This window comes from Rhopilema esculentum, chromosome 20 (genome assembly GCF_057945365.1).
Source record: "Rhopilema esculentum isolate cy_ngs chromosome 20, ASM5794536v1, whole genome shotgun sequence".
Lineage (NCBI taxonomy): Eukaryota > Metazoa > Cnidaria > Scyphozoa > Rhizostomeae > Rhizostomatidae > Rhopilema > Rhopilema esculentum.
In genome coordinates, this window is record NC_142834.1 from 14,669,295 (window position 1) to 14,681,740 (window position 12,446).

The 12,446-nt window shown below is 37.0% G+C and overlaps 2 protein-coding genes across 8 annotated transcripts in view; one reads left to right on the top strand and one right to left on the bottom strand.

Moving 5' to 3' along the window:
* Positions 1 to 3,300, top strand: part of LOC135687192 (uncharacterized) — a 41,325-nt gene extending 38,025 nt beyond the window's left edge. For all 5 annotated transcript variants that reach the window (XM_065203694.2, XM_065203693.2, XM_065203697.2 and 2 more), the window contains one exon: positions 583 to 3,300. In XM_065203694.2, the coding sequence (XP_065059766.2) occupies positions 583 to 619 (37 nt within the window). In that variant the 3' untranslated portion in view covers positions 620 to 3,300. The remainder of the gene's footprint in view (positions 1 to 582) is intronic.
* LOC135687194 (acyl-coenzyme A thioesterase THEM4) lies at positions 44 to 11,523 on the bottom strand. 3 transcript variants are annotated; one of them, XM_065203700.2, is made up of 6 exons: positions 11,362 to 11,496; positions 10,682 to 10,758; positions 8,163 to 8,479; positions 7,609 to 7,719; positions 6,710 to 6,884; positions 5,354 to 5,492 (listed from the first exon to the last, which is right to left on the bottom strand). In XM_065203700.2, the coding sequence occupies exons 2-5, from the start codon at positions 10,718 to 10,720 to the stop codon at positions 6,710 to 6,712; spliced, it is 642 nt and encodes a 213-aa protein (XP_065059772.1). In that variant the 5' UTR covers positions 10,721 to 10,758; positions 11,362 to 11,496; the 3' UTR covers positions 5,354 to 5,492. The 3 variants fall into 3 exon arrangements, with proteins under 3 accessions (XP_065059771.1, XP_065059772.1, XP_065059770.1); XM_065203698.2 differs by lacking the exon at positions 10,682 to 10,758 and having other exon boundaries at positions 11,362 to 11,523; XM_065203699.2 differs by lacking the exons at positions 6,710 to 6,884; positions 10,682 to 10,758 and having other exon boundaries at positions 44 to 5,492; positions 11,362 to 11,522.
* Positions 11,524 to 12,446: the final 923 nt, after the last annotated feature.

Here is a 12,446-nt window from a genome sequence, read left to right on the forward strand (position 1 = left end):
AATATTACATTACTTTTAATTCAAGTTATAATAAAGTTCGTACAATTATTTGAAAAATCCTTTTGTTATTGTTTATCATTATTGGGGAGAATATCGTTGCACTGCCATTCTCACGACGCATTAAGGAGAGATCTTTTCGATAGTATATATCCAACGTTGCAACCAATTATGGTTTGCTAAGTCTTTCAAACGCTCTGTTACTTGAAATAATACTGTGATGAAAGGTTTTCCATTGATTCAAATGTCTTTAAAGCGATCTTAAGATACATAAATGTTTTGAATAAAATGATACTGTTCATACTTAGTTTCTGTTCAACCTGTACTGGAATTAAGCGTGTTTGTTGTAGATAGGTTACGTGTATTGTTTTGCTTTCCGTTATTGTTGTTGTCCTCCAAACAATTGGGGCGACCCCCTTCCCCCCTCCCCCCACCCTTGCCCCACAGGTGTCTGCCACTAGTAATGAGGCAACTAGTAATATGTAATAGTAATTTATTATGATAAAATGAAAAAAGATTATTGTTGACTCATAACGACTTTGAAGCGGATAGAGGTGATGACGTTGCGTTCTTTTTATCTTCTAGGCTCAAGACGCTTTACGGAAACTCAAGGAAGACTTAAAGTGACGACTATTATGAATAATTTTAGCAAAGTTCCCTGGTAAGGATGTGAATATGAAAACTTAGCTCGCTGAATTCAAACTATCAAAGATATCATTTCTGTAGTTGCTGTTGGGTTTTTAAAAATTTGTACAGATTTTTCGGCTGAAGTAGCGTGTATCAACTGTAGTGTGCTGTGTTAAATTGTCAATTTTGAAGATTCTATAAGATAGAATGAAGCACAGAATTTTATTCTATTTAGTCTGTTGTTTAAGTGCATGCACAGAGTAGCCAGTTGTTTAGGTATCGGAGCTTTGTCTTCATTTAAGGTGCATGTTTTTATAAATAGGCCTTTATTTAAGAAAGTGCTAGTGTGTTTTAGCAAATGGTTTTACCCCTGTACATTTCGATACTTTGTACGGAATTTTTATTAGACATTTGTGTAGACAGAAAAATCGCGATCTGTTGATCGCTTTACGAACAATTTGGAGATACAGCTTAAAATGTTTGTGCCAGTCGGATGCAGTAAAGGTTTATCAAACGCAAAATTCTAGCGTAGATGAGGCAGCTTAATACCTGATTCAAGGTATAGCCCCCGAACCCCTAGCACCCTGTCCAAGGGTTTTGTGGCATACGTTCCGTAGGGGGATTACCATTCTGACAAGGGGGTGTGCCCAATTTTTAGAAAATACAATGTTAATCTAAGTTAATCCAAATAAAGTTTGTTTATTTAACAAATCTTATGATGCAAAATAAAGAAATATTCTATGAGAGCACAGACGTGATTTTGATGAGAGCGCTATGCTTTACCCCTTTTTTACAACACCCTGGTCTGCATTTACAACACCCTTTCATTTCTAAACAGACACAAATATTAAAGGCAACCTACAGATATTGAAGGGGCTTAAGCCATCTTTCAATAAGAAATGGGCCAATCAGTTAGTGTGATACCACTCACACCCTCGCTGATTGGCTCATATTGATTGACCGATGGCTTAGGTCACTTTTAGGTCACGATTGCCTTTAAATTACAAATGAAAGCTTTTTTAATGATAGCAGCCGCTGGCGGCTGTTCAGTGTTGATCCCCTTTTTATGTCAGAAAACGTTGCCTCTCATCTCCCTTTCATTACAACCCTACCTGTGATCCATTCCATATTGCCTCTAATAAACGCCTTGTCTCAAATAATCGTCCCTCCTTTCCGCACAGAAAATTAATAAACGCCCAGGCGAAATACACCCACACAACTCATTCAACCTTATTCTTGAGGTTGAAATCACTCTTATTAGCATGCCCTCTTATTGATAATATAATTTGAGTCGATAACACGAAACACGTTTTTAAATGAATTAATTTTGGCTCGATAATACTTAATATGCAGCTTACGTTAGGATTTTTTACGCAATCGTATTTTAAAGCATTATTTTAGCACAAGCAAACAGCATTTTTAATCAAATCCCTCCATCGTTAGAAAACAGATGTTTACATCTTGATCTACGTTGCGTAATACATGATAACACCAAAACATGTTAGGCATAACCGATAGCATTTACTAGAAAATCTTGTATGACTCGAGTGATGATTGACGTCATGTCGTCGTTCCATTTAGCAGATTTAGAATTCTTCATCGCCTCCTCTTCGCATCGAGGCTCGCTGTGCAGAGCACAGTTTATTACGTCCTGATTAGGACAGTATTCCTATTGGCTATTCCAACTCGGAATTATCTAGTTTCCATACTGCTCGACCAGATAGTCATAAGTAAGCATGATTAATAGTCATAAATTAGTATGATTGATTATTTCAAGTAAAGGGTTAGGGTTAGATTTAGGGTTCGGTTTAGGTTTAGGTTAGGGTTAGGTTAGGGTTAGGTTTAGGTTTAAGGTAGACTAATTACGTCATCAGGTCGAGCAGTATGGAAACTAGATAGCTCCTTCCAACTCGTTCTTGACAGCAATAAATCAAATTTGCATATATCATACCAGTACACACCCTAGTCCATCAATTTTTTACAGAAGAGACAGAACGTTTTTTGAGGATAGGGCAAATATGTGGGGAGGGGGGGTGCACAGCGACCTCGATGCTACGAGGAGGCTCGAAGAACTCAATCGGAGTTCGCCGTCGCCGAGTCTCCTCCAATTAGGATTCTATCCATATAAAACTGAAAAAACCGCTATTTGTAAACAGGAGTTCGTTCTCAACCTTGTCAACATTTTCAATAGGCAAGGGGTACTGATTGGGCAACCTTAACAGTCATGTGCTCCCGTTTCTGATTGGCCTATTTCAATCCACCACTTAGTATATATATTCCCTAGCTTAAGTTTAATCGACCATTACTTTGAAGTTTAATGCTTTGAAGAATGCCCGGTGAAAGGTTTATGTATGTTTTCAAATGTCTACATTCTTTAAAGGCTTTTTTTAAAGATAATCACCACTGTGAAATCCAACAGGCCTATTACATTATCTTCTCAAGTATTTTCTATTTTCGAAATTTGCTGTTTGTTTCAAATGTAAGTTAGAATAATGAAGCACTTAGTACATTACACAAAATTAGATACATCACGCTCACCACAATTCTTAGAAATTATTTGTTTTAAATTACAAGAGCTGTTATAAATGTAATGATTTGATAGATATTGTATGGAATTAATGAACATGGAGTTTAAAAGGCTATCAGATGACTATAATATGAAATGTGCAAGATGCATATATTGTTTTTTTTCTTTTTTACCTTTGTATTCTTATTGGCTGCGAGCAGTCCGATCAGTCACTGCAATGTTGAATATGTTGGTAATCATTGATGAATAAATATCGCTGAACATTGGCTTGATTATGTTGATGATTGCAAGTTAGATTTTACGATATCTTTGGTCTTGAAAAAGCGTTTAGTTTGGTAAGGTGGAAAATACTTGGTCAAATAGAATTGGCCACGTCGCATTTGACTGGAGGCAAGCAGTTGTGCTTTATAAATGGTGTTAAGTCAGTGATTGAAGAATCAGTATGCTGCATCCCTCAAGGATGATGCTTTGGTCCCCTGCTTTTGCATATGTTCCTTTGTTGACTTTGAAGGTTCCTTAGATTCCCCCAAAAGAAATATGTATGAGGAAGATACCCACACAATAATAGCATTTAATAACATAATAAGCTCGTAAGGATGATGAAAAGAGTTGTCAAATATCAATGACTGGTTAAGGGTAAATAAACTATGTGCGATCACTTCTTGGTCACATACACAGTATAAATTCGATTGACTCTCATTTAATGATTGCGAAACAGCACATGTAGAGGGCGCCAATTCTTTAGATGTCATTATCGACGGAGAGCTAAAGTGGAAAGACAAATAGGGTGTCTTAGCTGGTGGTATATCATCTTTGAAAAACTCAAATCCCTAATCAAGATATTTTATATCTACGGTGTCCTCTTTAGGAGTTGTATGGGGCAGCATTTTCTACGAAAAAGGTTGTTTGGGGCAGCATTTCCTCCTCTGAACTCCATTCACAACAACGTTCACAAAACAGAGCGCTAGCAATTCCTTGGATCGCAAGATTAAAGGATCCGCGGCCCGAACACTGTTGAACAGAAGCGTTGGGAATGTAGTAAGTTGTGTATAAAGTATAAGTTTACATGTGTTTTGTGTATAGAGAATATAAAATGAAATGAAAAAATGTCCCTTTGATCGCTCTGTTACAGCACGTAAGATTGCGATGTATGTTCCAAAATATATGAGAGCCACTTTGATATGTAACAGCACTACATCCTTGGTTTGAAATAACAATGTTCCTTACACTGTGATGATAAAAGCACTATGAATCCGGTCAAAAATGTGTAAGAAATAAACAAACACCAATTTTGAAAGCAGTTCATTAGTAATTTACATATAATTCTGGATTGAAATACAGTAAAATGGAATTTAAAAAGTCAAGCTTCTTTGAAACAAACTATGCTTGCATTAGTTACACAAATTGTAGCTCATTTGTTACAAATTGCTACCACCAAGACTTGCTACAAAATGCATTTATTTTTAAGGAAAGAAAAGCAATCTAACAGCATGGAAATATAATGGACAAAATTATATGAGCTTTGAATGCAAGACTTCGATGTAATATGTCAGAAATCGCTTTCCATGAAAAAGGGCCAACCCTTGTTAACTCGACTTGCTGCTTTAAGCGTTTTACTCAACCTCACAATTTGACAGATGGGCCACGGATAGGAATCCCATGGGCCACAGACAAGAATATTACTGGTCACAGAAAGAGAACCCCAGGCCATAAATAGAATATTATGGACTACAAATTAAAACCTCATTGGCCACAAATAAAAATATTGCGGGTCACAGATAGGAATCACCAGGCCATAAATAAGGGACCCACGGGTCAAAAATGAAAACCTAGCGGGCCACAAATGAAAACTTCATGGGCAACAAATAAAAACTTCACGGGCCACAAATTAAAACTTCATGGGCCACAAATAAAAACTTCATGGGCCACAAATAAAAACTTCATGGGCCACAAATTAAAACTTCATGGGCCACAAATTAAAACTTCACGGGCCACAAATAAAAAACTCTTGATATCTGAATGCTTATTAGCATAGACTGAAATTTATTGCAAAAAACCCAAGGGCATATGATAAGGAATCAAACTTGAGAGACAATTTCCTCCTTTCACGCTACAATCTTCCTTTGAATTTACAAACGGCTTCCTTTTCTTTTTTAAATTCGATAAAACTTCTATTATCTAAACCTTCGAAGTTTCTCTGACTTCTAGAAACAAAGCAGTAAATGAATCGTACAGGGTTCCATCGTCAATGTTCCTCATTTCAGCCTTTATAAAGATCTTCCTTCCCTCCTTTTTTGTTATCCAAGCTATGCATTCTGCTGTCGAGTGTAAAGGCAAAAAGCTGAAATGAAATAAATTTTACATGTCATTTTACATAAATATACAAACTTGTGCTGAAATTTAGCAGTAAGCGCGATAGCAATGAACCAAATAAAGAAACATTTAAGGTACCCAAATTCATAGTCTTAGAAAATATGATACAATTGAGGACTATGAAAAGGGACAATAAATCAAGGAGGGTGTCTCCCCTCACGACCATCCCCTAGCGACGGCAACGATCAAAAGTTGTATTGAAGCCAACTATTCGTGTATAAATTGAAGTACACGTGGGGGTAACAGATATAAGCAAAAATATATAAGTGAGGAACTTTAGGGGTTCTAAAGACTGCAAAACTTAGAAAACACAGGAAAAATTATCTGACAAAATTTTGCGGCATAAAAATGCTTTTAAAGAGAAGTGTATGTAAGAGTGTATAAAAATATAATCATGCGAATATATAAATAAAAACATATAATAGTAAGAGAATCTTCGTTGACAATCGACCTTATGCGCGCAGCATACAGGAAAAACGGGGAATGAGCTGGGTACAAAACAATTTTAAGAAAAATTTGCAAATTCAGGTAATTTCAATGACGAAATAAAGATTCGTTGTCATAGAAAACTTGTTGGCACGATGAACGGCCAACAATACCTGCTTTTAGTTTTACAACATTACTTAGGGGGAACTAGAGGATATTGGACAATACTGAATTGCATGACGGGATATGATGCGCTTCCAAAGGGCTGATGTTTACGAAGGTTCTTTAAGGAGTAAAGGTGTAAGAAAAATTGGAGTGTTGGTTTTGAATGCAAGAATGTTCCGTTAGGTAACAAAAGTAAGCAGGTTAAAAAGGGAGATGAGCTTAGCTGACAAATTGACGCCCAATTTAAGAATTTTATTCGTCTTAAAAAAATTGGATTTTGCATAGAGAGAAGTGTACGTATTGCTTGAGTAGAAAATGTCTAGCGTTGATCGTTTTGGAAAATACATAGCTCCCGAGTTACCTGCGACTGGCGGGATAGACCCCCATAAACTCTTATAAAGCGCCCTTGGGCTTCTACCGAAAATTGAAAAATTCTACTTTTGATACTGTTTTTCACAACATACTGTGTCTTTACTCCTGCTGAACCTCTAATTACTTCTAAAAAACGCAGTAGTAATAAAAGTAAATTTTTACAATCTTTCTTATTGCTACTCATAAAAAACGCTACTTTAGTTAATAGGAAAAAAACCAAACCTATTCTTTTGAGAACTCGTCATTTGTGCCATCTATTCGAAGCCACAATGCGGAACATTTATCAAAAACAGTTTTCCCGTCTAGGCTCCTTAATTCCGATTCGACAAAAATCTTTCTGCCTTCCTTTTTTCTCACCCATGCAACGCATTCTGCAGTGGTGTACAGAGGCAAAAAACTGCAAATTTTAAAGAGCATATTGATTTTTAATTGAATGTTATAAAAAGATGACAGCTTCTTGCTGAAGAAGATCAAAAATCTGAATGCAATAGAAAACATAAAACGAGATTAAGGAATAACAAAATCAGAGATAATGAATGTTTTTTCAAAAGTTTATCGCGAAAGAGACAATAGAAAATAAAAATATGCAATCTTTATTGCGATAATGAAAATAAGTGAAAAGTGTATGTGATTTCGCATGTGACTGTGCATGTGACTGTGCATGTGACTGTGTATGTGACTGTGTATGTGATTTTGGATTTGTTGGTGTTTGCTTGTGTATATATGCTACTTAAATGTGACTGTGCATGGGACTGTGCATGTGACTGTGCGTGTGACTGTAAATTTGACTGCACATGTGATTTTGGACGTGTTAGTGTTTGCTTGTGTATATATGCTAGTTAAATATGACTGTGCATGTGACTGTGCATGTGATTATGCATGTGACTGCATATCTATGTGTTAGATGTGACCTGACTATTCAAATGGGTGTGCATTCTTAAGGTTGTGCCCTTGAGGGTAAACAGTCTCTCTGAAAGAAACTTGATTTACTTAAGGCTATTATTCCAGGTAAAAACATTGCTTGCTTACAAACTCTACCTAAATTCCTTACATGATTCAGGGGTAATCTTTTATCGAACCCTATAGAAAGGCAAAAGTTTTTATATAGAAAATGAACTTGCCCATGAAAGTTTACATTAAGGTTGACCGTGACACATCTATATCCTAACTGATATGCTAAAACTCCACCAGCTGAATCAAAGATTGTTGCAATGGCACCACCATGGACTGCCCTATAAGAGAAATAATATGAAAAAAGTGACCAGAAGTTTCCTCCTCACTTCAGAATGATTATTTGAATATTAAAAATATTTCCTCTGCAAGGTTTTATTACAAGAAGTGCAAATTTGGCCTTACAACTTGTATTGCAACATATCTCCCAAGTTGAAAAATTAGTAAACGCTTTTTATTTTTCATTCACATTCTTCTCTTTAAATCGCTATTACAATATACTTAAGCCTTTATTTTGTCACCTATACACGTCAAATTGGGCATATGACCTAGATAGCTCCTTGTGAGTTCCTTTCATATGTCCGACAGCAAACATATTAAACTTCGAACTATCTACTGTATGTAGTTTTCCTTTTTGTAAAAAATAATTGTTATTTGTGGTTCAAGTATCAAATATAAATGCAGTAGTTATTAATTGCTGTGAATGAAATGATTGAGTTGTTACCCTTTAGGTCCTTGTAACCATGGTCCAAACTGCACTACTGCCCTCAACTTTTGCTCTTCCCTATTAAAAAACATAGCATACTCAAACAACTTTCCTTCCTCTGCCACACATCTTGTATAGAGCCGAGCATCAGAAGTGAAATTCTTAAATGAGGTTATTTTTTCCCATTTGCCATCTTTACATAAATCCACAAGTTCATTATAAAGTTTCTTTGTCTTGTCTGACCATGAGTTGTTTGGCAAACTAGCTTCACAGACCAATTTGCTATCATTCTCGTCATCTCCTGTTTTGGTTGCCATACCATTTGCAGTTTGTCTCTAAAAAACATAATGAGAAATTTCAGCTAGTGTCTATAAACAGTAACAAGAAACAACAGACAAATTTTTGCAAATTTACTAAACGATGCTAAGGATCATAAATATCAGGCTTTGTGAATGACACCAGGCCAATTACAGGGCCTCCAACGAAGGGAGGGGGCAGGAGGCCCACTTTTTTGCAAAACCATAAAGTTTTTAAAAATTATTTTGTTTAATTGTTAAAATCTTGCCTGCCTCCCCCCCCCCCACTTTCCAACCTGCGTTGGAGCCCATGATTTAAAATTGACATGCTATGAAACAAGATAGTTAGCCTATGATGATGAGACAGGAAATTGACTCTGAGTCAATTTGAGAGCAGAGAGCCTTATAAACATTACATCTGCTAAACTTATTCTTGGTACTAAACTTTCTTTAACAACTGCATGGCTGTTTAAAAAATCACCACAGCAACAGATTCAACAGTCTGCTCCACACCATGTGAAACAGGCTCAAGCATTTGCCAATAGAGTACCGAAGTGATGACATCATAGAAATCTATTTTTAGACTTTCTGAATTTTGATCCCAGAACCTAAAAAAGCATCATAAAATACCTCTAAAAATTCAAAATCAGTTAAAGGCATTACGAATTGGCTGAGATATGGCTGCTTGAGCACAGGCTCTTGCTCCATCAAACCTCTGTAATTTGGTCTCAGTTCATAACTTGAAGAACCAGGCCTGAATAACAGTAATCTGTTAGCAATTAAATTGGAACATATCTAACTAATTTTGCACATTGAGAGGTATTTTATGCTGTTCTTTCAGATTATGTGGCCAAATTTGAGAAATTCTAAAAATAGACTTATGATGATGTCACACTTTGATACTCTATGACATTGGCAGGTGCCTCAAGAACTCCTTTACAAATTTCTGCAGTACCCTCAACCAAAGTAGAGAGAGAATGAAACAACAGTATTATAAGAAAACTAGGCAACATCATTATAAGATCAATGATACTTTCATGGTATGAAACCCACCTCAGAAAAGGGGTGTTTCACATTGTTTTCAATCAAAATGGTTGGGGCTTTGGACAATCACCCACTTGATTGGAGATCTGAATTGTAAGCTTGTTGACACCAGTGGCAAAGCCAGTCCTACTATTCATGTCAATCAACTGAAGCATATACCTCCTAGATCTATCCACTAACTCAAAAAAGCAACTGACCCTCTACCTGCAAAGGAACCTCCTAAGAAAAAAGTCTGTGATGTTTTTGCTGACCTAACCAATACCGAAACAAAGAACCTTGTTGATGATAGAGTACAAGTTGAGGGTGCAAGAGAAGGAGGAGAACTTAAACCACAGAGAACAACTAGAAGATAATAACAACAGCATTAACAGGAATTGGTGCAGAGTAGACATTGGAAACATACTACCAAACAAGATCGCTCACATTCACTAACATAGGAAAAGAGATGAGGGGGATAGTGTTGTCCCCTGTGAACAATAGTATGCCTTTTTGGGGATTGGCCTATTTGGGGGCTGGTTGGTTTCCTGGGTGCTGATTTGTCCTTTCTGGGGCAGGGGGGTTGCTCTGCATGGTCTTTGCAGTTGGGAGTTGAGTCTTTCGATTGTGGGGATTGTGTGGAGGGGCATGCCTTGCCTTGGTTGGTGGGACAGTGTTCAGGGATTTTAGCTGGCATATGTGGGTTGGTCCTGTGGGGCAGTGACTGGTCGCTTGCTTGACTGGGAGGTGGTAATACCTTGAAACTGAACTGAATTCAATTATGAAGTTTATTAAATGCCCAGAAACTCTTTCCCAATTTCACTAGTCATTTTTAAAGTAGGGGGTGCTCTCTCCTTGATTAGCCTTGCTACTGAGAGAGCTCTCCTCGAGAATTTCCCCTGTATACAATTCCTTTTTTCCCTCAAATTATGGCATATTTATATTGTATGTTATTAATATTTGTTGTTGTTAACTTGCTATTAAATTGAATGTTGTAGAATTTTGAAATTAAATGAACTGAACTGAACTAAACTGAAATATGTGCATAAATCATATCCAGCCTCTATTCCAGTTAGCAAGTGTTATGGTGAAGATAAATATATTTTGAAGTCTTATTTTGTCTCAATATTTGGCTTTTTACAACAGGTCCCAGAATTTTTTTCATCTGATTTTATCATTCTTCATAAAGGGTGCACTATTTCAAAGAAAGGGGCACCATACTTGCTTCAAATTGGTGGGGCCAGGCTGGTAAACTTGCATATGCTTGCTGTGATGCTGGACGTCCTGTACTTGCACTTCTAGTGACCCAAAATATAAAGGAATTTATGTTTATCATACCACATAATGTAAACATGGGCATTGTTGCTCGCAGCTTAAATGCTTCCGCTCATCGATTGCAGTGATGTGTCAGCAAAATCATACATGTTTCCCAAACTGATGGCGGGGGGGGGGGGGGGGGGCAACTGGACCCAGTGTTATTCATAAAACAGAGTGGATTTTTCCAAATTTATTTCTACAGACTTTAACTGACTAAAGTCCCCAAATTTGACTTCCGATCACGTCCAATCTGTTCGAGACACACTAATTTTATCAAGTGTGCATTGATAATTTCTGAAAAACATCTCGGATGTGCAGCTGCCTGTTGTCATACCTCCCATTACTGGACTAGGACTAGGCCTAAAATATGTATCAGATCTATTATGTATGACAAATAAGCTTACCCATGAAATGGTTTTGCTAAGGGAAGCTATATTGAACCCAGCTGTTTCAAAACAAACGTGGTGGACGTTAATGATGCTATCGTGATAATGGAATTACAAGAATTTGACATGGATTCGTTTAGACACGAACAGCACGTGACGGAAACACTGGCAAGTTTAACAGAGACTCGGAAAGCTTACCTTAATAAAAGATGTTTCAGGCCTGTTGTATAACCTTTGAACAGATCTGATATTTTTCAAAGTCCCGGCACAACGCAAAGGCACTTTATTCATGTCGCATAGAGAGTACCTTCTCGACCTTCGCTCCTTATTTGAACGTGTTCAAGTTGAAAGTACAGAGGTCGAGAGAACACTAGTTTGTTGTTGCAGTTGTCGGGAAGTTGACACAAGCCCCTTTTAAAAACCCCCCTCTTTGGAAAAGGGCAGTAATGAGAAAATATAGAGAAACTAAAGGGCACATTTGGAGAGTGGAATTATTATGATATTTCAGGCTTTATAAGCAGGTGATTTTTGACAAATCTTTTTCGGTACACAACGGTATATACGGGTGAAAATCCGAGACAATATTTTTGATCTTTCAATCATCACCATGCTCCACAGTTCATCATTTTGAACTGTATAAGAGGTCTTCCAAATTTTCAGTAGAAAAAAACTTTTATTGCAACGAGGCCTATGGAGAATTTTTTACATTTAATGAACAACCAATACAAAGATGTGATAGAGGAGAGGAGAAATAAATGAAACACGGATTAACAATAAAACATGAACATAAGACTTTCAACAGAAGATCTAAATGAACTAAAAGTTTTGGAAAGAAAAATTATTTTCTAAAATATTTTTGAATAAAGTTTTGGGAATAAAGCTCTCCTTATCAGAGCCTGCGCCAGGAGTTTGAAAGTTGGGGGGGGCAATGTTAAGAAAGTTGGGGGCCAAGGCTTTTTACCTCTTTTACTGCAACTTTTAAACCACTTGCTTCGCAAAAAAGTGGGGGCCATAGCCACCCCGTCCCCCCCCCCCCCGGTGGCGTGGGCCCTGTTTATAAGAATAGACTTGGAAAAACTTTAAATTTTAGAAGGCCAAAAATGTTTTAATAGAAAACTAGATTCAAGACTATCATTAAGTGTATAAATGTTAAACAAATCCAGCGAACAAGAGAAAAGTGGTAAATTTAAAAAGGAACAAGGGAACAATAATGCCCCCAGCCCACCCTGCCCCTAAACGACCAGCTTCACGCCGCTTCATTTTAGGGACCTGGGAACGAGCGA